The 24,239-nt window shown below is 30.5% G+C and overlaps 3 protein-coding genes across 5 annotated transcripts; all 3 read left to right on the forward strand.

Annotated features, from left to right (window-relative positions):
* The first annotated feature begins 3,475 nt into the window (after nt 1-3,475).
* Nucleotides 3,476-5,800, forward strand: LOC112794941 (uncharacterized). The gene is made up of 3 exons (XM_025836905.3): nt 3,476-3,661; nt 4,139-4,214; nt 5,056-5,800. The coding sequence occupies exons 2-3, from the start codon at nt 4,186-4,188 to the stop codon at nt 5,564-5,566; spliced, it is 540 nt and encodes a 179-aa protein (XP_025692690.1). The 5' UTR covers nt 3,476-3,661; nt 4,139-4,185; the 3' UTR covers nt 5,567-5,800.
* A 2,964-nt stretch (nt 5,801-8,764) lies between these two features.
* LOC112794984 (probable receptor-like protein kinase At2g42960) lies at nt 8,765-12,891 on the forward strand. 3 transcript variants are annotated; one of them, XR_011881858.1, is made up of 9 exons: nt 8,765-9,214; nt 9,636-10,365; nt 10,458-10,562; nt 10,669-10,791; nt 11,194-11,364; nt 11,435-11,564; nt 11,659-11,868; nt 12,371-12,568; nt 12,687-12,891. XR_011881858.1 is itself a non-coding variant. In XM_025836946.3 (8 exons), exons 2-8 carry the CDS (start codon nt 9,707-9,709, stop codon nt 12,497-12,499), a joined length of 1,527 nt encoding a protein of 508 aa, XP_025692731.1. In that variant the 5' UTR covers nt 8,765-9,214; nt 9,636-9,706; the 3' UTR covers nt 12,500-12,891. The 3 variants fall into 3 exon arrangements, 2 of the variants coding, with proteins under 2 accessions (XP_025692731.1, XP_072092910.1); XM_025836946.3 differs by having other exon boundaries at nt 12,371-12,891; XM_072236809.1 differs by lacking the exon at nt 8,765-9,214 and adding an exon at nt 9,335-9,521 and having other exon boundaries at nt 12,371-12,891.
* Nucleotides 12,892-16,849: 3,958 nt separating this feature from the next.
* Nucleotides 16,850-23,922, forward strand: LOC112794952 (uncharacterized). Its single transcript, XM_025836921.3, has 11 exons — nt 16,850-17,276; nt 17,779-17,822; nt 17,908-18,031; nt 18,138-18,231; nt 19,172-19,716; nt 20,703-20,976; nt 21,060-21,321; nt 21,555-21,674; nt 21,872-21,988; nt 22,594-23,022; nt 23,469-23,922. Exons 1-11 carry the CDS (start codon nt 17,090-17,092, stop codon nt 23,715-23,717), a joined length of 2,445 nt encoding a protein of 814 aa, XP_025692706.1. The 5' UTR covers nt 16,850-17,089; the 3' UTR covers nt 23,718-23,922.
* Nucleotides 23,923-24,239: the final 317 nt, after the last annotated feature.

Raw genomic sequence — 24,239 nt, forward strand, 5'->3', positions numbered from 1 at the left:
TCGTACGACTTATAAGCATACTGATGCATCTGGAAAGCCATATCTGAGACTTGTGCCCGGGTAATGTCGGGAGCGGGTAGGCAACCGACACATGAGCTCATGGCCTGCCTTAGGGATAGACATGCATCATGTTGTTTGCACATTTGCATTTGATTGCGTTTGCTTGTCTTATTACTTTGTGATTGTATTGTTTGTCTTGTTGTGACTTGCTTGTACATTGAATTGAATCTCTTGCTTGCACTACTTGTTTGTGAGTATATTAAAGTGATTACGAGTTGACATTTGACGGAGGATTAACTATGTGGCTGAGAGACAGAAAATGTGACTAATTTTTATATTTAAGTTTTGTTTTGAGTTAAGAGATTTTAAAAGGAAGTAATTAATTATCTAAAGTAGAACCAAGAGTATTTTCAAAGGGTTTGATAAAAATACATTTTTATTGAGTAAAGTTAATTATTTGCACTTTATATCATTACTTTTACGGCATTTTCATTCCCTACTGAGAACGAGTGGTTTGTTCTCGCCCCAAAACTTTCACCCTTTTAGTGACACAGGTTCGGAGATTCAGTAAGAAGCTGCAGACGATTCGTAGATTTACTTGTGATTCCTGTTGTTTTTATAGAGTTCCCTCGTCCTTGTTGCTTTAGGGTTTTTATTTTATCCAGAGGGATAGGTATTGAATTTAATCGTATAACATCTATTATTATTAGTAATTATGTGATTATTATTATTTGAAGATCTTTTGTTATGTGATTTTTAATTACTAAAATCTTTTTCTGAAATTTTCTAAAAACTGAAACGCGATATCGACGTAAAGGCTCAGTAGTAAATTTATAATAAAGGAAATCAGGTCCGTAACGCCTTACTTTTGGTACGATCATGACGTGCTAAAAATTAGGGTGTTACAATTTTGCTTTTGACTTTAAAGAACTTGAAACTTCTCACATATTTTTTTAGATATTTAAATATTATGAATATTAAAATTCTTTAATTAATGTTGATTTTAACATGAAATTAAAAATTAAATAGAACAAAAAATAAAGTTGTTTCATTTTTTAGATTTGCAATTTTCTTGTAGTATTATTTGTTTTATTTCATTATATATTATATGTCATTGAAGTATAATAAATAATATTATAAGAAATTGAAAACCTAGAAAATGTATTATAACTTTAATTTACGATTCTCTTTAATAATAGAAAAAGTGTCGAAAGTTTGAAGATATTTCTAGATAAAAGGCAAATAATAAATAAAGTTATAATATTTGTTATTTAACTTTTGACTTTGAAGTACTTGAAATTTCTCAAAAAAAAAAAAATAGATATTAAAATTTTATAAAGATTAAAATTCTTTAATCAATGTAGATTTTAACATAAAATTAAAAAATAAGTAGAACAAAAAATTAAAGTTGTTACATTTTTTAGATTTGTAATTTTCTTGTAGTATTATTTATTTTATTTCATTACATGTTATATGTCAACAAAGTATAACAAATAATATTATAAGAAATTACAAACCTAGAAAATATATTATAACTTTAATCTGTGGCTCTTCTTAATAATAGAAAAAGAGTTGAAAGTTTGAAGATACTTTTAGATGAAAGACAAATAACAAATAATGTTATAATATTTATAATTTCGCTTTTGAGTTTAAAATACTTGAAATTTTTCACATATTTTTTTCTTTAGATATTAAAATTCTTTAATCAATGTAGATTTTAACATGAAATTAAAAAACAAGTAGAACAAAAAATTAAAGTTGTTTTATTTTTTAGATTAGCAATTTTTTTGTAATATTATTTGTTTTATTTTATTGTATGTCATATATCAATGAAGTATAACAAATAATATTACAAGAAATTGCAAACCTAGAAAATGTATATATTATAATTTGTTATTTTATTTAATAATAGAAAAATTGTTGAAAATTTAAAGATACTTGTTGATGAAAGACAAACAACAAATAAAATTATAATATTTGTGATTTTGTTTTTGACTTTGAGGTACTTGAAATTTTTCACATATTTTTTTCTTTAAATATTAAAATATTATAAAGATTAAAATTTTTAATCAATGTAGATTTTAATATGAAATTAAAAAATAAGCAGAACAAAAAATTAAAGTTGTTTCAGTTTATAGATATGTAATTTTCTTGTAATATTATTTGTTTTATTTTATTATATATTATATGTCAATGAAGTATAACAAATAATATTACAACAAATTGCAAACCTAAAAAATTATTATAACTTTAATTTGTAATTCTCTTTAATAATAGAAAAAATGTTAAAAAATTGAAAATACTTCTAAATGAGAGGTAAATAATAAATACAGTTATAATATTTGTAATTTTGCTTTTGACTTTGGTGTACTTAAAATTTCTCACATATTTTTTTTGGATATTAAAATTCTTTAATCAATGTAGATTTTAATATAAAATTAAAAAATAAGTAGAACAAAAAATTAAAGTAGTTTCATTTTTTAGATTTATAATTTTCTTATAATATTAATTGTTATATTTTATTATATGTTTATATATCAATGAAGTGTAATAAATAAACAAGAAATTACAAATCTAAAAAATTAATTATAATTTTAATTTACGATTTTTTTAATAATAAAAAAATGTTAAAAATTTGAAAATACTTTTAGATAAAAAATAAATAACAAATAAATAAAGTTATAATATTTATTATTTTACTTTTGACCTTGAAGTACTTTAAAATTTTCACATATTTTTTCTTTAGATATTGAAATGTTATAAATATTAAAATTCTTTAATCAATGTAAATTTTAACATAAAATTTAAAAAATAAGTAGAACAAAAAATTAGAGTTGTTTTTTATTTAAATTTTTTTTGTAATATTATTTGTTATGTTCTATTATATATTATATATCAATTAAGTATAATAAATAATATTACAAAAAATAATAAATCTAAAAAATATATTATAATTTTAATTTACAATATTCTTCAATAACAAGTTACTTCATTTTCTTGTAATATTATTTCACAAAGACTACTAAAAGATATAATAATGGGCCATTAAAAACTTCTAGTCAATTTTTAATGTATTAAAAACTATCAAAACAAATAGTACACGGTGATTATATATATTATATAGTGTGAATTCGTTAGAAGTTTTCAAATGAGTTATCATTATGTTTCGTTTAGTAATTTTTATGGCTTTGTTATTATCTTATCCTGTTATTTTTTTTCTCAACTTTTCCATAGTTAAAAAATAATTTTAAAAAATTTAAAAAATAAAGATATTTTTAGATAAAAGACAAATAACAAATAAAATTTTTAGTATTAATTTCTTATTTTTAATTATTTACCCTATAATTCATTAATTCTTTCATATGCCTCAATTTTTAAAAATTTAACCTAAAACAAAACTAACAAGTCAAATAATAAATAGCAATTTAGAAACAATTCCTAAAGATAAAGGGTAATATCGTACTTTCATATAGGTAATATCCACATGACGATGTCACACTCAGTACTCTCTTCGAAGGTCGAACACAAAACTTGAAGCTTGAAACTTGAAATTGAAACTGAAAGTGATCTGATTCCCAAAACAAGAAACAAAATCCTAACAAAACCACAGTTTTCTGGCAACAAAGTTTTTTACTTCCGATTCAACCACTCTCACTCTCAGGTAATTTCTTTTTTTCCCACTATTTGGTTAAAAAAAAGTGTCCTTTTTCCTTTTTTTTTTATTATTTTTCTGCGGATTCGTGATTGGGGATTAGGGATTGTGTGTATTCGATTTTAATCATGTTTTATGCTTTTGGGTCATTGAAAAGTTTTATTTTTTACCTTTTTATTTTTAATTACTTTTCTTCCCATTAATAAGAGTGTTTTTTTTTTTCTTCGCTCTTTTTTGTATTATTTTTCTCAGCATTAATAATCATCAAACTTGATAGGAAGAACAACCCAGAATAGTTTACCTCATTGAAGCATGTTCTTTCTTGAAATAAAATAAAAAAGGAGAGTTTTTTTCTTTAATCTTTGTCTTCAAGAATTTAGCTAGATTATTTGCTCCTAGGAGGGAAGGAAGCAAGTTTGGATTTGTAGCAGAATTGTGATTAGCATTAGCAACATATAATGCTGTAAGATTGTTTTTATTTCGCAGGTTTGAATCTTTAAGGTGTTGTATTTAATAATTTGGAGTCGCTGAAAATGGTCTTGCTAAGTGGCAATAACAAAAGGTAATCTTTAAAATCACCTAGAGTTTATCTGATTTTAGGTTTTCTAATGTTTAGTTGAAGCCATGATTGTTCTTATTTGTAGAAGTCCTATTGCTTTAGTTGACTATATTAAGTATTAATCTTATTCTTATCGTAGCCAATTAAGGTTTGTTGCTAACCAATGGATTCGAACTCTAACAATTGCTTAAGCAGATGAGTGAGTTCACCACTCGACCAATCTAAGATGGATTTTCGTAGTTAGTTAGTTAGTTGGTGATTATTGTGAATAAAATAGGGTAAAGAAAAGGGGTCCCATCGTTCGAGTAATTGTGAGTGTTAGGAGAGTCTAAGTGGGATGTCAAATACCCTATCTATCTTGTAAGTTGTAATTCGTCAACAAACACTAATAATCTCGGGATATGGAGAGGTTACCTTGACCCTAGTCCCTTAGAAGTATGCTTAATCTTTGATATTTGATATCAAAATAGTTTTTGGGATTTCTCTTCTTTTGTTTCTTCGAAGTATTGCGAATATGGTGAAAGAAAGAAATGAAACGTTGGCGACAAAAACTTGTTTGGAAATAGAGATAGAGGCGGATACTTGTCCAGTTGTCCTGCGTCAGGACAAATTTTTAAGATGACTTGTGCAATTTCAAAATAGAGGGACGTAAGAAACGTGTCATGGGGATGGGACGTGTCTCTACTATCGCATTGTCTCCGTCGTTTCCTACCTAGCGACAAGATCCAAATGCTATCTAAGAACTTAGCAGTGTGTGTATTTGGTGGAAACATCATTGCCATATTTGTAACCTGTATTATTTTTCTTCATAACCGGTTTATGTTTACCTGATGTTTAAGTGCAGTGTTTCGCAACAAACCAATGATGAGAGATCCAAAGCACAAGGCGTTACAGCAATTCACAATTCGCAAGGAAACAAGAGCACTGATGGTGGCCGAATCCAGAGTTCGTTCGACACAAGCATGAATAAAGGAATGACAATAATGGATGAATTCAAATATGGGTTTCCATCACAAGGCTTGTCAACTACTTCAAATAAATGGTGGGGAAGTAGTGATCATGATGACAGTGCAGGCACCAATGGAAGCCGAGCCGAGTGTAAACTTGAAGAAAGTGTCGCCGGGGAAGCAGAAAAGGTGGCATCCGAAACTGGAAAGGCTGGAAGCAGTGAAATTCCTCAAGGAGCGGCTTTGCTGATGACCGTGCGCAAAAGAGCTACAGAAGAAGGAAGAGAAGCGCTCAAGTTAGGCGTTTTCCAACGCAATGGTGTAAACAAGCTAGGAAAAAGGGAGAAAATGCTGCTTCGCCGAATATTCAGATCTTCATTGCCAAGTTCTTGGATACCTGATTTGTAATTTGGTGTGCCAGAATTCGAATTCTGGTGTTTGGAGCTAATGACATGATATGTGTAATACTCTTGTGCTGAGGTTGCTGAGATTGTAGTGACTAATGAGAAGAGTATGAGAACCAATTAGATAAGATTTGATCAAAATTAGTAACAGCTTTGAGTTATTAACTATGGACACAGATTTTTTTTCCTTTCTTAATGGAAATTAAAATGTTTAATAGTAAGGTAAAAATTTAAACAATATTGTGTTAGTGAAAATTTTTTTTCTAAGTTCATTTACAATTTCCCTTCTCATCTCTTTCTTTTTTTATAAGTTCGTCCTAACACCATTTGTTGCTGTCGAATATCCTAAATTCTAAACTCTAAAATCTAAATTCTAAATGCAAAATCTTTAAAGAGTGAGGGTATAAATATAATTTTAATATAAAAATTAGTTCAATAGACATTTTTCAAGATGTATTCTAAAGTGAATCATATTTGTGGGAAGAAGATTTTAGAGAGCACCAAAATGGGGTTCTAAGCTTAGGCTAACCAAAAAAGAAAGTTGGGTTTGGGTTTAAAGAAATTTGTAGATATGTATTCTATTGTAAATGTATGGTAGACACCTAAACTCATGGTTTCCATGTGCTTAGTTTATTGAAGAGAAAAAATCCTAAACGATTGACAATTAGATTTTTAATAAAAAAAAATATTATTTTTGACTCCTAATCTTTATTTTTATAAGACTGTCAATATTTTCTATCTATATTAACGGATAAACCTACATAATATGTTAAACGATTGATTTATCCATTAAGAACGAACTAGGATTAACAAATTCTTTTTCGTTGAAAGTCTTGTCGTCTTTATTGAATAGATATAGTATATGCTGTATATCATCTTTTTTATTTATTTACTTTTTTCATTCTGCAATCTTACATCAGCACGTTTGTGCTATGATTCTTTCCTTCTTTTTTGGTCTGTGTAAATGAGATGAGGTCTATTAGTGTCTAAAATAAATAAATATTTTTATTCTGTAAAAATAAAAATCTAGATAATAATAATAAGCACATCCACACCTAATGTATAATATTGATCTTAAAACAAACATCTAATGTTATATTTCATAAAATGGTAAAGGCATGTTCATGTGCTTATAATAATTAACATGTTATCTGTTTTAGAGATAAATTAAAAGAAAATGAAGATGTTGATGTATAGCCATTAGCCAAACATTTTAATTGTAATTTATGGTGGCACCATGTGATATTTTTTTTTAGAGAAACAAAAAAAAAAGAAATATGAAATTTATACCAAGTTTTTTAATACTCTCACATTCTTTTTTTCTGACTTGTGGGAAGGGAGGGGACATTCATACACTAATATAATGTGTAAAACAATTAATCAATTATTTTATAGTCAATAATTACATTTAATTTTGTTAGCATAAACCTTAGTATTATTAATGTTAGGAAATAGACCCAAATAACTAGCCTTAGGAGAAAAAGTTGGTCAACCACGTGAGGTGCACATGATGCATGTGAAGAGTTGTAAACTTATAAAATGCACATCTCATATTCTCATTAGAGAATTAAAGAATATAATATATAAAATATTAAAGAATTAAATAATCAATTAACAAAGCAATAGTAGAATTAATGTAGTCATAAATAAAGCTTTTATCAATGAATTCTATAATTTAATAGTACCACTAATAAGTAGCAATGAAATAAAATACTCCTATATAGAATACAGCATCTCTTAACATTAGTACTCTGTGACAATTGAGAATAATTGTTCTTATGTCATTGTTTGTTTCATGGTTTTTGGATCTCATTACTAATTTTATTTGAAATTATTTTTAAGAGCTTTTGAGCAATATATTACTCATTTGACATTAAAAAAAAAATTAATACCAAGCAAGCAATGGATTAATGAAGGAACTTCTAATGAATCAAGATTTTTACATATGAAGTAAAAATAATAACCTAAATTAGATTACTGAAAATCTCTTGATGATTAAAAGAAATGTTTTTATTTTTTATATGATATTTTTTATAAAATTTTGTAAATAAAAGTACTCTTTTTCCTATAAAATAGAAGGGAAAATATGCAAATCCCTAAAGTTAAGAACTAATCACTTGATTAAAAAGTTGTTTTTTTCAGGTCCTACTTAATTAAAAGGTTGAGTTACATATTATATTTAAGAAAAATGTGGGCTATGACAAATTTTTGTGTACATAGACTTTGCTTTATCCCTCTAATTACAAAGTTAATCAAGAAGATAAAGTCCACAATTTATGATAATTATCAAGAAAGAGAAAAAAGTTGCAAGCTTGTTGTCTGGGTCATACTTTAATAAAAAGTTATGCTTCAAATCAAAGCTTTTGTTTATGTAGTTCTTCCTCCACTTTGATTTGGTAATGTGGTATAGCTATGTTAAAAATTAATTAGATGTCAATATATAATAGATGAGGATTAATTAAACATAAACTTATGTAGCTATAACTATTTCATTTAATATCATATTCTTGTGAAACACTTAATATAATCTCATATTATAGAAAAGTTAAGACTCAAGAACCCTATCACTATGAGCTTCTTTTTTTAAAACATAAAATAATGTTTGATAACTAATTAAATATGAGAGATGATTATGAATATATACACTTTTTAATCTAAGATTCATAATATAAATTTACATTTTAAAAATACGATTTTATTTGGTATTTTTATTTTTCTTTAAAAGTTGTATAAAAAAGATAAAAATAGAAAAATAGAATTTTTTATTTTTTATTCACAAAATTCTAAAGAACACAAATATTAAAAAATAATTTTTTTGTTAAACGGATTATTTCCTTAACAATTTCATTACTTGACATTGACAATATACTAAGGCATTAATAAACAATAAGAAATCTTGGATTCAAGTTTCAAAAATAAGAAAAATTTAAAGTATTTTTTATAGATTATATTTTTTATGCAATAAGATTTATTATTTATTTATTTATTTTCCTTATTTCACACAAATAGGACAATTTTGGTTTGGTAAGCATACCTTAGAACAATCCTAGATTTGGCTTCAGCAATCAGCAGTTTCTCTCTGTTCCATTGAGGTTGACCCTTCTCTCTCTTAAAACCACTTAGCTTCTTTCTCTCTCTTCCAAACTCCACTTTTCTTTTTTTCACTTTTTGTTTAGCTTATTCAACACACTCTTTGAAAGCTAATAGCTATAAATGCTTATAACACTGTTCATCTCATTCTTGATGCTTTCACTTTACTCTTTCTCTTTCAAGCTTCCTTTCCAGCTTGTTTTGGTCCTGCCCTCAAATCCTTCAACTTTCAGTACCCCACCAACCATTTTCCTCACCTTTGCATTTTCTCTTCTCCAAAATCCATTTTTTGGCATTAAAAATTAAATTTTTATTTTTGGGGTGTTAGCACTGATTCCCTGCCATTGTTGTTAATACCTTTTTCATTGTTCTGAGTTTCTTTCTATTTCTTTTTTCTCCCCATTTGAGTTCACAACACTCACTAGTAGGTAACTATTTGTGTAGCTGCAACTCTTTGTAGAATCTGGGTTTTGTAGGCTTTGTGTTTGTTTATATGCCTCATTGTGTTTCTTTGGGAGGTAGAAGAAGATCAAGGAAGAGGTGATATTTGATCAACACAAAGGTAAAGAGAAAATGCTTTTTTTGACATTTTGCTTTTCTATCTTTTGTTTGCTTGGATTATAAGTGATGCTTTACATCACATGTTAATTTCTTTTCTTTTCTTTTCTTTCCTTTTTTGTTGTTAGATTTTTATGTGTGTGATTAGAATTATTCCATTAAGTTTTTTAAGTGTGACTTTTCTCTGATTGGTGTGACATAAAATGAAAATGGTTGTTGATTTTCTGAATGTTTGAAGTTGAAGCATATGCAATTGTATTTTTTTTCGCTTTGGGGATGCCTGAATTCTACAATTTCAGTTCATGTTACTGGTAAATTATCTTGAATTTTGAGGAAAATGTGTGATTGCTGATTCTAGAGTTGCTGAATATTTGGAATTTGAAATTAATTGTTAAGGGTGTGCATAATTGGATTCTTGCATGCAGGTAGGAATGCCTTGATTTTATTGGCTGAATAATTTGGAGGGCAAGAATTGATTGACTTGTTGCCTCCAATTATGTCTGGCAACCATTCTTTAAAGGTTGAATTGTCGAAGACGACGGCATTATTGGGTTTGAGGCTGTGGGTTTTGATTGGGATAGGTGTTGGTGCATTCATAGTTCTAATTCTTTGTGTATTACCCGTATGGGTGACATTTCGGAGAAAGTCGAGGAGATCTCTGGACAAGATCCCCATGTCTCAAATTCCAAATGTCTCGAAAGATATCAAGGTTGACAAGGTTGGGGTGCTGAATTGTCATGATCAAGCTGAGAGTGTATATATTCCTGTTCATGACAAGGCAAGTGATAATAATAATTCAGAAAAGTTGTTAGTTCATTTGGGAATGAGCAAATCCAGTGATGCAGATAATATCAGCCAATGCAGCTCGATTTTTCATCACGAGAGAGGGTTTAGTTCGATGTCCGGTGAAGAAGGAAGCTCCAGCACATTTAAGAAGAAGTCTGCATTGGGGATGGTAACTGCATCACCTCTAATTGGTTTGCCCGAGGTTTCTCATCTTGGATGGGGCCACTGGTTCACCCTTAGAGATCTTGAACTTGCAACCAATCGTTTCTCGGCTGAGAATGTGATTGGTGAGGGTGGATATGGAGTTGTTTACAGGGGAAGGCTAATCAATGGGTCTGAGGTGGCAGTGAAGAGACTTCTTAACAACTTGTAAGCATACTTTATGACATTTTTGGTACTTCCCTCCTTAATTTTCACATATAGCTTTCGATCTGTAATTGAATTGGTTGTTGAGTTCACAGGGGACAAGCAGAGAAAGAATTCAGGGTTGAAGTGGAAGCTATAGGCCATGTTAGACATAAAAATCTTGTGCGGTTGCTTGGATATTGCATAGAAGGAGTACACAGGTAAAACTTTTTCTGAACAAGTCGCATTCATTTTGTTAAAAAATCTGTTTTTTTTTTGTATGTTTTATCTTATCAATAATGGTGTATCTTTACACTTCATTTATAGGTTGTTAGTGTATGAATATGTGAACAATGGTAATTTAGAACAATGGTTACATGGAGCTATGAGTCAACATGGAATACTTACCTGGGAAGCTCGTATGAAGGTTATACTCGGCACAGCCAAAGCGTAAGTTAAACTTCACATTCATCATTGTTTTTCTCAAGTTAAATCAATTGGCATGAATCTTGGATTTGTGACTATCTAAAATTCCTCATCTTGTGGCCATGGTTGTGAATAACTCATTTTATCCCTTGTTTTGTTACCATAAATTAATATATCATCAAAATGCTTGGTATTGAGAGTTTATTCATGTAATCATGTTGATATTGTTAAATATAACATTTACATGTTCACATATTTTGAGATTTATTTGAGTCCATTAGAATTGTGGATAACATGATATTGTAAGCTTAGCAAGCATTGGAACTAATCTAGACTCTTGAGATTTTCTATATTTTTCGGTTTTAAGCTTTCACTTGTGGCATTGGTTTTCAATTTTATTGTTATTGGACTTATGATTGTTTGCAGGCTTGCTTATTTACACGAAGCAATCGAACCAAAAGTTGTTCACCGGGATATAAAGTCTAGCAACATATTGATTGATAGTGAGTTCAATGCGAAGGTTTCTGATTTTGGTTTGGCCAAACTTTTGGACTCCGGGGAAAGTCACATAACTACTAGAGTAATGGGAACATTCGGGTATGTTGAATATTTTGTTGTCTTAAATTTTATTTCATAAGTAGAAACTAACTCCTCTTCACAATTTCAGTTATGTGGCACCAGAATATGCTAATACTGGCATGTTAAATGAAAGAAGCGACATTTACAGCTTCGGTGTTGTCTTGCTAGAAGTGGTTACCGGAAGGGACCCGGTTGACTATTCCCGTTCCGCGAATGAGGTGTCTTAATCCTTACAAATGATAATTTGCCTTCCTTATTCGGTGTGTTTCGGTACAATGCTGATAGATGTTATTATGATTATCCCCATGACAGGTGAATCTTGTTGAGTGGCTCAAGATCATGGTGGGAACAAGGAGGGCCGAGGAAGTTGTGGACTCTAGCCTCGAAGTGAAACCATCGATGCGTGTCCTAAAGCGTGCCCTTCTGGTCGCACTTAGGTGTGTCGATCCTGATGCCGACAAGAGACCCAAAATGAGTCAGGTTGTGAGGATGCTTGAAGCAGACGAGTATCCGTTCCGACAGGTTTCCTTCAATATCTCATCCTATCCTATGTTTATTAGTCCCTCCTTCTATCTATATATGTCAATTTTGACAGAATCATCCAATCACGTAATGCAACATCAGTAAAAATAACTACCTTTTACATTGACTATATGAATGGTCATTCAAAAGAACGAACGTGATTGGATGATTGTGTAAAATATTTTATACTACCACTGTATCAAGAAATAACTATATTTTTACTGTTTGGACTAGTTTAACTCTTGACATTATTAAATCATTAGGGCATATAGTCAAATTCATGGGTTGCCTTGGCAATGAAGATAGGGGCATAAAGGGAGCATCACATTTTTGCATCTTTTGCATTTTATGTGCATTTTTACTTTGGACAAATTTATGCTTAGTTTTCTTCAAACTTTGATCTTCTACAAGTTCTCTTCAGTCTTAGTTAGGCTGCCAACCTTTGATGCCTGTCGAAACAACGAAATTTGAGCTAACCGTGTGTAATTGAAACTGTATTCAGGATCGAAGAACTAGAAAGAGCCGCACCGGCAGTATGGAAATCGAATCTGTGAAGGATAATTCCGGTCCATCGGATGCCGAAATGGTGAAGGGTCCTGAAAGCAATGTGCTTGAGACATCCCAACAATAGGATTTCAGTTACAACCATATGACATACATAACCTGCATGTACAATTAACTTTGTACTAATTATAGTAAGGTGAAAATTCAGGTGCAGTCAACTTCACGTGAAGTTGATAGCTGAAAGTCGTTAAATGATTTGAATGATTTGACTAAGTTTTTATCTAACGACTCCCAGTTATCAACTTCACGTGAAGTTGACTGCACTGAGTTTCCACCTTACCGTAACCAACCAAACAATATATATATATATATACACACACATCCAAGTTTGTGTTAAGAAATTTTTTTTTCTGCATCTGAGAAGAGAATCAGATGAAAGGTTAGCTTATCTAGATAATGAAGCATATTCTTATTCAATGTGAACAAATTCAATGCAATTGCACAAAAATTTGAAAGGAATGTGGGTGAGTGAGTGAGTGAAATGCTAGTAATGCTGTGTATATATGAAGGTTACGAAAATCGAACTGGTCGATAATGACGGATAAGGTGACTAGTTTACTGCTTTAATGGTTTGACCGAAATTTAAATGGTTTAATTAATTATTAAATAAAACTATATATACAAGGAGCCTACCTTCTTATTACAAGATTGTTTATTTTGAACCTCTTTATAATCCCTCTGGTTATGGAGAGTGGAGATAGGGAAAATTCTTATATTTGGCTTCACTATCCTTGACACTTTGATTTAAGATTAATTATTATAAATTGTATATATGCTCCATAAGTTCTAGTGGCTTATTGAAGCTTCTTTTTAATTGCTTTTAAGGGTTGTTTATCAAAAACCAAGAACTGGTTAATCAGTTAAAAAATCTTAACCAAATTTTAAATAATTTGTTTTTTTTTTTTCAAATGGTTTATAAATTATAACCAGTTTAAAAAAATGGTTAACCGAATTGGTAAAAATTGATTTACAAACTGATTAACCAAATCAAAATCGATTAATGGTTTGAAAATTTAAAGTTAACTTTTCTAATATAAATATGCTATAAATTTAAATCAGTTTTATAATAAGCAAAAAAGAAAACATTGGTTTTCTTTAAAGTGTCAAAAATCGGTTTATAAGTTAAAATATATTTTTATAAAATTGGTTTTTAAATGAAGAAATCGGAGTTTAACTGAAAAAAAAAATCGGTTTTTAAATGAAAAAAATAGTTATTTTTTAAAATCAAATTTTTAAAATCGATTTATTATTTTTATAACCGGTTTTTTTGTTTAAAACTAGTTTAGTTTATTAACTTAAACAAAATTTTTAGTCAACTAAAATTAAGTTTAGTTTTTAGTTAACTTTAATCATGTATATCTAAGGATAACCCATCAGAAATGCAGGGATGAGAATACCACCCGAATCCGCAGGTACCCACCCTGCTCCTACCCGCTCGGGGCGGGTAATTATCCGCTCCGCACCGAGGTGGGTTTTTAGCGGGATGGGTTCTTGAGAGTGCGGGGCAGGGCAGGGTCGGGTTTAGGTAATACTGGCTCCTACCCGCCCCGCTATATATATAATATATAATATATATAATATATGTAAAATAATTAGTAAATGATTAATAATATTGTATCATATTTAAATTTTTATTTTAATTTATGTTATGTATGTGATGATGGTTATATAAATTTTGAAATTTTATTTTATTTATTGAATTTTAATAATTATAAGGGTGCGTAGGGGCGGGACGAGTTAGGGTTCAACGTTTTATTACTCATGGGTAGAAGTGGGACGGGTTCTATGCGAGTTGTTGTACGGCGGATAGGGGTCGGAAAACCCACCCCTACCCGCCCCGTTACCACCCCTACAAATACCTTATGAAAGATGTATATGCAAACAAAAATATCAATACCAAAATCAACAATAATACTCTTAAGATTTAAAAGCATGACAAATATAACTAAATATTACATACATATTAGGATTTTAGTGGTCCAATTTTAATGTAATTTTTTTTTTTACAATAATTATGTTATGTGTTCATAAAAAATTAGCATCAAATTAGTCACTCAAATAAAATATATATTAAAATAAAAAATATATATTAAAAATAAGTTTAACAACACATGTATTTATATACAAATATTTTGTGACTGATTTTTTGTATATATATAACATTTTTGTTTTTATAAACATGATTAGAAAAAGAGAGTCGTTATCTTTAAAATTTTGTGATTTTATATTAAGTGAATTTTTTGGCTTTTATTTTTTTAATGATAAAATTTTTAAAAAAAATTAGAGATAAAATCTTTTACTAAATTTTGTTTGCTTTTCTAAATAATTATTCAAAATATTTCTACAAAAGTTCGAATCAAAATAACAAGTCATTTATTAAGTGTAATAATTATTTGCCGTTTATAAAAAATGATATTTTTATTTATTTTTGTTACGTTTTTTATAATTTTTGAAACATTTTTCTATACTAATTTTTTAGGAATAATTCTATCAACATCAATTTCTTTTAAAAATATTTTAAGTAGTTTATCTTTTTTTTTCAGAATATGAAATTAATATTGCATAATTTATATAAGGGTAGTTTTGGCATTATAGTTTGTGACGAAAGAATAATTATTTCATCCCCTACCATATGATTGTAAATTGTAATTAAAGAGTAATTTTTTTTTACTAAAGATGGGAAGACTCGAATCCGTGATCTATTAAGTAAATATAAAGAGACTATACCATTTGAACTATAATTCATTGGTTAATTAAAGAATAGTTATTTATTCATGTTGATCCATAATAATTACTTAGTAACAAGAACATTTGGCTATTAATATTTTACTATTTTATTTGCTAATAAAAAATTAAAAAATTTAAAATATATTTAAAATATTAATATTTTAATAATTTTAAGTATTATTTTTAATTAATATATTATATATTTCTTTTATAAATAACATCAATTATTAAAATTATTAGAATACAAATATTTTAGTTACATTTAAAATTTCATAGCTATACAACTTGTAAGTCAAATATGTGTGTTAGGAAATTGACATTTTAATTAGATGAATCTTTCATATCACATCACATCCTTCAATAATTGAAATGAAGACCAACTTGATTATTTTAATCAACATAAGATGATTCCTATGATGAGTCACAAGTTATAAAATCACACAAGAAATGAAAGTCAAATCCCAAATGTATGGTCTGCCATAGTCCCATTGCCACGTGTACCTTTTCAATATTTCAGATAGATAATGTTACACTTATGGTAGATAATTGTTCTGGAATTTCTTGTATAAGGGTAATATTTTTTTGACTAAATAATTATAGTTTGATTTATTTCTATTAATATTAAAATTTTAATCAAAATGAATTTTTTTATTAATGATCTTATTTTATGTGATAAATTTTGTTTTGTAATTTATAAAAATTTTAACTCAAATCTCTAACTCAAATTTAAAAATTTAATTCAACTAAAGTTTAAAAAAGAGAAAAAAACATATGAATGTTATAGAATTAGCTCTATGTGATTGATTCGATTTGGATAATCATGTAAAATTGTAAAAAATTAGCTCTATAAAAATTAACTTTTATCTCAGCCTTATTTTTCAGGTATTTTTTCCAAATTTAACAAATACTTATAAAGTATTTGTAAATTGTCTAACAAACGAGCCATCATAAAAGCAAGAATAATTTCAAACTACAATTTTTGAGATGTATTTCAATTTTTTGTTAATTCTTGTCACACATTCTTTTAATTACTAAATAAATAAATAACTGATTTTCATTTAAGAATTTAAAATTTTAATAATATATTTGTTATATGAATCATACCTAATTTATAAATTTCAAAATTTAACTTATCAATATCTAAACCATATATATTTTAATTATATTATATGTGTATTAAAATTAGTCACTAAATATATTAAAATATAAATATATATTAAAAATAAATTAATACATAAATATACTAATAATTGATTTTAACAATTAATTTTAGTCTATAAATAAATTTTTTTTATATATTTAAAAAATTAGTTAAATTTGTAGACAAATTTAGAAAACTAAAATATTATATTTTATTATGTTTACTCAAATAAAGAACTGATCCTCTGACTTTTTAAAGACACATTAAAATAAAAAAATAAAATAAAATAAAATAAAGGCCAACCCCTTGCAAATTCGATTCTTTTAGGGAACCATACTAATCTGACGTGCCTGTGACAACTGTTCTGTCCATAAGGAAAGTTAAAAGAAACTAAAATTACAAAATGACCCACATCGCACCCAACTCTCCTACACAGGTGGCAAGAGATACGTGGGCTGTGACAGAACCAAATTGTCACAGCCAGTGAGAATAATCTAATCTCAGTGACTAGTGATTACTATAAACTGAAACGGAAAAAAAAAAAACCAAAGGACCGAAAAAAAAAGCGCGAGAATTAAAAAATAAAAAACAAAAAATAAAAAGAGATTATGCTTTTAAAAAGTGATATATAGAGAAGAAAGAAAGAAGAAGAAAGGGTTCGTTGTTTTCTTTTGAGTTTCGTGTGTTATTCTCTGTTTGGTTGGTTGGAAAATAAATAGAGATAGAAAGTGAAAGTGAGAGAGAAAATCCGTGTCTTCCTTTTTGCGTTTCGTTTTGTTCTTTCGTGCAATGGGGAGCGAGAGCAGGAACGGTGACGGTTACGGCGGTGGAGAGGCGGCGCTGCCGGCGGCGGTAAAGAAGATTGTGCAGAGTGTGAAGGAGATTTTGAACTTTTGCTCCGAGCAAGAGATCTACGCTGTGCTTAGGGAATGTGACATGGACCCTAACCGCGCCGTCGAAAGGCTTCTAGCTCAAGGTTTTTTTTTTTCTTTTTTAAATTCTTTTTCTTCGTTCTTGTTACTACTCTGTTATTCTTTCGGGTTTGAAGTGAAAAAACGATGAATATTATTTATATTATTATTTTGTGTGTGGTGTTTGGTAGCTGAGAAAATTGGTGACAATGTGCATGTTATTTACTGTGTTTAAAATTTTGCCAGCTTTTCTCTCTGTTTTCTTTTCTATCTTCTGTTTGATGTTTAGTTGCTGAGGAAATTGGTGACTGTGGAAGTTTTTTACTTTGTTTTTTGTTGTTTTTTTAACTGTTTATTCTGGTTGAGTGAACTTAAAGGTTCAGAGACAGGGAAAAGGAACGAAATTCTAAGTTCATTGGTTCTATATTATGGTTTATTTATATGAATGATGGAATTTGGCGATCTGTTTAGTTGTTGTGTATCTTGAATAAGAATGATTTTTTATGATTTGTTTTGTTATCTTAATTGTTTTAAGTTTCTATTTTTTTCCCGGATATTTAATTGTAGATACTTTTCATGAGGTTAGAAGCAAACGTGAAAGAAGAAAAGAGGTACTCCTCGTATGACATTATTCATAAATGTGTTGAGGATGGCCTTCTTATAGGGTGTGTAATCAACTTGCTTATTTAACTTCAGGGAAAGGAGGCATTGGATTCAAGGACAAAGGGTAGTAATGGTGGGCTGGGTCGGGCAGGCAAAACCGGCAATGGCAGTGATCGTAGTGTTACCAATAATGAGTTTACACATTTGACTTATAATGGTATGTTGTCTGATTGCGGCATGATCCTGCATTTCTGCTAGATGCAGATATTATACACATTTAGTATTGCATTGTCTTACCTTGTGGAATGTGTAATTTCTTTCAGGACACGTCAAACCTGTTAACAAGGAAGATGTTGGGTCTATTGGTACGACAGTTACGTCATCCACAAATCATGTCGTGGGAAGAGGTTCTAGAAGGTTAGCTTATTTTTCTGTATGCAATATAGTTTCTGGTGTTTTGTATGAATTTAAAATATAGCTGACTTATGGAGCATGGTTTGGTATTTGGTATATTTAATAAGACAGTTATCGCTTTGTATTTATACAGATACAAGAATATTTTACCAATGGCCTTGATTTTTTTCCCTTTATTTGTTTTTTTGGGGGGGGGGGGGGGAGCCAAGCTGTTCCCCCTGTGTGTGCACCGACTTGGAAAGGACAATTGTTGACATCCAAAAGTCCATTAATGTTTTGGTCATCGAAGGTCAATGCTCCAATTAAAAAGCATCAGCGGATTAGATTATTGGCGATTGGAAATAACTGAAGCATTAAAGGGATTGTTTTGCATTTTTTTCCTTAATTTATATATTCTCCCTAATTATGGGTCCTGCTAACTGCTGCTGCTATAATTCTTTTTTTACACGAATTACATACTGATTTCATGCATCTGTATTCAATTATTTTTGTATTTACTCCAACGTGGCAGGACACCACATTGACAACAGCATTATGGATTTGAAAAAAATAATAAATAGAGCTTAAGTGATTAAAATAAGTAAAATAGAGCTTAAGGCAGGACAAAGTTTAAGTATATATATAATGACTTCTTTAAATTTTTAATTATATTACCATGTCTGTGTCCTGCTTATATCTACTGGTGGTTAGATGTAAGTGATGCCGTTGGGATAAGGCGGCGTTGTTGTTGTTGCTTTTGTATGCATTTGTTTTATCTAGATAATTTATATAAACCATGAATACTAATATTTCTGTAGTACTCGTGAGGTGAACATTTTCGTTCTGATTTCTGTGTCTTATATTGGCATATCATACTGAAATTACTGCTATTAGAAAATTTAACAATATATATATAAATGTCTCTAACTATTCACCTCTCTTATTTGTTGAGAAATTGTTGCAGCGATTCTTTTAGTGCTGATACTGGAAGTTCGTCATTGGGAACAAGCGATTCCATATCAGTTTTTGCCCAAGTTTCTTCAGGACTTCAAACCTCACTGCTAGGAGTGAGCAAAGCACATCTTACTATGGCAGACATTGTAAGAATGGGTAGAACATCCCAAAATGTTTCACATGACGATTGTACTGCCTCAGGAGTTTCTGCATCTGGAAATTCAGAGACAATGCTAAATCTGGACAGTCAAAGTCATTCTGAGCAGCAACCTTTTCATGACAAGTGGCATGTAAATGAACAGCCAACTACCAGCAGTTCTCAAGCACCAACCGTATTTGCCTCTTTAAATGCTAATGGGCCTTCTAAGCAGAGTAGCTTGTGTGATACAGTAGTTAGTGTGTGCAGGAATTCTGAATTAGATTCATCCCAAGGTGCATGGGGGGATTGTGCTAGTGATGATGTTATGTGCAGCAAAACTAAACTAGAATCTCATTCAAACTCTAACTCAAAAGATACTTGTTCCTCTGATTTACATCATTCTCAGGGGCATGAAGGTTACTATTCTAACTGTTGTTTCAGCTTTAGAATAACCAACTTCTCTATTGTTCTATGAAGTCTTCTTTGTGGTCGAGTTATGCTGAAATGAGATTTAGGATAACCTACTTCTCTAATTTGCTAGTAAGCATAAACTATATTGCAACATGATGTTAAGTCATCTTGGTGAATGATGCTTTTAGTTAGCTCTTAAGATTCAATACTATGATGCTTTATGAAGCCACAAACTATATATGGACTTATTCATGAAAAGTCAGATGTAACTAAAATATCTATGTTTAGACCTCATAAAAGAAATAAATATATATTTAAACTGAACTTGAAAAAGCCCTTGTTCTTAATGTATTGATTAATACTTTGTTTACATAATATGATTCATGTAATTGACTCCACTATTGACCTAAGGATTGATTGTTGTCATTGTTGTTGGAACTTGTTAATTGGATTTTCTATTCTTTTAGAAGCTGGAAATGCACCTAAATGCTTTTGATGACCTATATTTCATCTAGTTTAGGATCCATGTATTAGGTACTGATGCTGAGTTTACATGGACTTGGACTTCTCGAAACCTTTTTCTGTTGTTGTGGAGGATTGGAAGTGATATTTTCTAACTGTTTAGGTATTTAACTGGGTAAGTTGAGAACATTTTTCTGTTATACGTAAACGTGAATAAGACCATTAGCTGAAATGTTGAGTTTGAAATGTGAAGTATGGGTAATTTCCATGATTTTGGTTTTAGTTTCTAACTTTTATACTCGAGTTTTTTAGGAGTGTCTGGTTTACGAATTGTTATATGTAGAAATCAATGTGAAAAGGCAATGCTAAGATGTGCTATTTTTTCAGCATTCTTAATGCATTGAAAATATAGCTCCCATGCATTATCTACTTTGCTTTCATCCTCTTTTTTGGCTCAAGACCATGTTATGATTGCCAATATTCTATTTATATCTTCGCTCTAATAAATTGGCTAGTAATGCCTTTGCAGATGTGTTATTGGCAGCTTCAGATTTCAAGGGGCTAAGCATAAGAGAATCCAAATTGGAAATGCCATTATCTGGAGATAATCCTACGGTGGTTCTTCCAAATGATGTACATTTACAAGCTTTGGCTGATACATGCTCACATTTGAGTTTTGGAAAATTTAATGCCAGCAGTAATACTGCATCTTCTGTGATTCCTACACCTAATCTTCCTAGAAATGGATTGGAAGAGAAGTCTGCAGCTATTGATAGTTCCTTGGTTCAGTTCTCAGACGCCAGGCATTTCCTTTTCCATTACCAACTTGATATACCCTGCTTTGTCTATTCCAACGCATCTTTATATTGTTTTTTCTCTGTATTAGTTCTGTACAACATGGTGGTAAGCAACTTGAATTTGAGGCTGTTAGAGGATCAACAGGTGATAAGAATGATAACTTCCTTTCATCTCCTCAGCAAGAGCTTCTGAGGCATATTATTCCAGAGGAAACTTTTGGGCATGAATACAACGTGGTGGCATCTGTATCAGATCCCAATTGGCAAAATTCTCGCTGGGTGACTCCTTCCTTGCCTTTGAAGCAGCCAGGCTTGCAGAGTGGAAGTCATTATAATTTTCCAAGAGAAATGGTGATATAATAGTCCTTCAAATTTGAGTTGTTTTAAGCTTTCAGAAACTAATGGTGTTACTGTTGATATTGGCATAATGATATAAGGTTACAGTAGAACACTGATTTCATTGACATCATGTCATCTGTTCTATGCTGCTGTCTCAATCTAGTGGGATAAAACCTAGTTGTTTGTTTGTTTTCTGCGCTTCTATCCTGTATTAATGAGATTTGCTTCTATTTATCTTGATGTAGCTTGATGAATCAAATTCGATTCCTGGTGATATGTTCAAATTCATTGGGTCACAATCACAACCTGGAGGATACAATAGTTCATTGTTGTCTACAAGCAATAATACCAATTCCATATCTGGGGTATGTAGGAAATATTTTTCTGTGCTTATTATGTTCATTAGTTGTTTCTGTGATTTTATTGTTATTTTGCCTGCGCTGATAACTTAATACAACAGAAACTCTTCTGCTTAGATATTCAACTTCCTGATGCTTGAATCACTAGAAGATTGGTGGTAGAAGTTTATTAATGAGATTTGCTTTTATTTATCTTGACACAGCTTAATGAATCAAATTTGATTCCTGGTGATATGTTGGCATTACCAAGATCTGAACAACCTGTACGATACAACAGCTCAATGTTGTCCCTAAGCAATACTCCCAACTCCATATCTGATGTAGGGAATATTCTTATGCTTATTTTTCTCATTAGTTGTTTCTGTGATTTTATTGTAATCTTGCCTAGGCTAATAACTTGATACAACATAAGTTGTTCTGCTAGAAATAACCAACTTTGCAATGCTTAAATAACTTGAAAATTGTTGGTAGAAGCAGATGTTATTTGAAGGTAGAAGACTAGAAGGTTAATTCCCATTAGTTTTGATTTCAATATTTCTTTTGATTTGAAGTACAGCACTGATGTCTTGGTAGGTTGTGAGAATGAGGAATTAATAAGGAATGGATATGTCATCTGAATCGTGATACTACTATGATTTGGGCTTTTTGGCACAACATTAAAACCATCATTTGACAATGTTTTTAACCATAATCCAAGTTTAAGTTAAGTTAATATATATTAACATCTGATGAAACAACAGATTTGAGTACTAGTTGCATTCTAGTTGATGTTGAAAGATATTGCATTGTAAGTTATTTGGGGCTTAAAAGGTTCCAAGGGATTAGGGCCCTCAACTAAGGTATTGATGAATCGGGCCTAATAAGTAATAACTATCACTGTTGATGTTTTTTAGTATTGAGTCTTGACAGATGTTGAATAATATAGGTCATGGAACCTGGCATGTTCGATCTACCTAAAAGATCTGCACTTTCCCACGAACCTATGGTGCAATCCTCAGTACAGTTCCAGCAATTCCCCAACATGGAAGGATATTCTTCATTGCCCCGTGATCAATTATATATAACAGCCATCAATTCACAGCAACCATTTTCAGGCAATCCTCGATATAACCAATCTGCTTTGGACATGAAGTACAACCTTCATCAAGACAGAAATGAACTACTAATGAATAGATTGCCTCCTGCCGCTGCCAGAGAAACCTATGCTTATGGAAATCATGGCTCTTCCTTTTATGGTCCTAGAAATGTTTTGCCAAATTCATCTCTTGGTTATGCAATGCCTCAGAGTAACATAGATGAGATTTTACCTTCTCAATATGGCAACGGTGGGCGTAACATTAGCTCTATTCAACAGGTTGGTTTCATACTGTTTTCTTTTTGCGTATGGATGATGAATGATCTTATCTAGAAAGCTGTTTTTGTTAATATCAATGTATTCATATACAATATTAGTGTAATTGTTTTTGAAATAGTTATTTTCACTAATTGTGCATCACCCTTTCAGTAATTTCCTTGAAGTTGGTTGACAGTTTAAGTTTATACTAGTGCATGAAAGTTATACACAACTAATAGTTTTTACATGATTGAATGCTATTAGCTGTAGTTTCTATTTGTGAAGATCTTCATAGTTGGCTATGGTTGAGCATCCAATTATTGTTAATTAGGCGTTTATGGTTTCACATGAACTGTTAATGATTATATCCATTATCCTTGTATGTTCCATAACCCATACTATTATGAAGCCCACTCTTAGATAATATTATCACTTGGCTTAACAATTGTTTTCATTCTTCTACATAGAACGGTAGCTTATCTCACTTGGATTATGGGGCCGCGCCAAGAGCTTCATTTCGCCCCGAGAGGACCGAGTATAACTTCATGAGGCGGCAGCAGCAGCAAAATTTGGCGCCAGTGTCTCAATATGTAAATCCCGGATATTCTGACCCTTATCATTCTCAGAAACAGGTTGCGGAAGAACTTCAGCAGGCAGGTGGTTTACAAGGTTTGTCACCCCAGCAATTGCAGCAACTATGGAGATACATTCACTAACTGTATACAACCTGCTCCTTTTTCCTCCCTCTTTTTTGCTTTTTGAGGAATTATTGTAGCAGGTTTAGATGAATTAGGGTTTCAAAATTTTCATTCAGATGCTCGGCTTTAATACAGTTGTACATGCTTCTAAAGAGAACCGAAGTTGTCACATTCTAAAGGGTTATTCCTTTTGAGTTTGGCTTTGTGCTGAGTTTTGGTATCACTTTGCTTCGGTGTGAGATGTTCATTCTTTTCTTTTTCTTTTTGTTAATATTATGTGCCCCGATTTAACACCCAGCATAAAAATTGACAAATCGGCGATGATCGTCACCGTCACCATTGATCGGAAATGCGCCACGAGCCCACGACACGTTCCCATGTAGTGAGCTCTAATTTGTTGCTAACTGACCAGACAACATTAGAGGATCACATTTAGGGGGAAGATGAGATGTAGTGATCTATCTAGAGTTGATAAGAAAATGTCGACTTCTATTTATTTCAAAGTGTTGGTGAGGGTGACTTCTATTGTATCAGTTGTGA

Source organism: Arachis hypogaea, chromosome 1, assembly GCF_003086295.3.
Source record: "Arachis hypogaea cultivar Tifrunner chromosome 1, arahy.Tifrunner.gnm2.J5K5, whole genome shotgun sequence".
In the NCBI taxonomy this organism is placed as follows: Eukaryota; Viridiplantae; Streptophyta; class Magnoliopsida; order Fabales; family Fabaceae; genus Arachis; species Arachis hypogaea.

Bases quoted from the DNA above. Each gene is read 5' to 3' on its own strand.
- LOC112794941 (XM_025836905.3), top strand. From the start codon at position 4,186: ATGGTCTTGCTAAGTGGCAATAACAAAAG. The intron at 4,215-5,055 runs GTAATCTTTAAA...GTTTAAGTGCAG, and splicing joins CTAAGTGGCAATAACAAAAG to TGTTTCGCAACAAACCAATG.
- LOC112794984 (XM_025836946.3), top strand. From the start codon at position 9,707: ATGTCTGGCAACCATTCTTTAAAGGTTGAATTGTCGAAGACGACGGCA. The intron at 10,366-10,457 runs GTAAGCATACTT...TTGAGTTCACAG, and splicing joins AAGAGACTTCTTAACAACTT to GGGACAAGCAGAGAAAGAAT. The intron at 11,365-11,434 runs GTATGTTGAATA...TCACAATTTCAG, and splicing joins AGAGTAATGGGAACATTCGG to TTATGTGGCACCAGAATATG.
- LOC112794952 (XM_025836921.3), top strand. From the start codon at position 17,090: ATGGGGAGCGAGAGCAGGAACGGTGACGGTTACGGCGGTGGAGAGGCG. The intron at 17,277-17,778 runs GTTTTTTTTTTT...ATTTAATTGTAG, and splicing joins CGAAAGGCTTCTAGCTCAAG to ATACTTTTCATGAGGTTAGA. The intron at 18,232-19,171 runs GTTAGCTTATTT...AAATTGTTGCAG, and splicing joins GTGGGAAGAGGTTCTAGAAG to CGATTCTTTTAGTGCTGATA.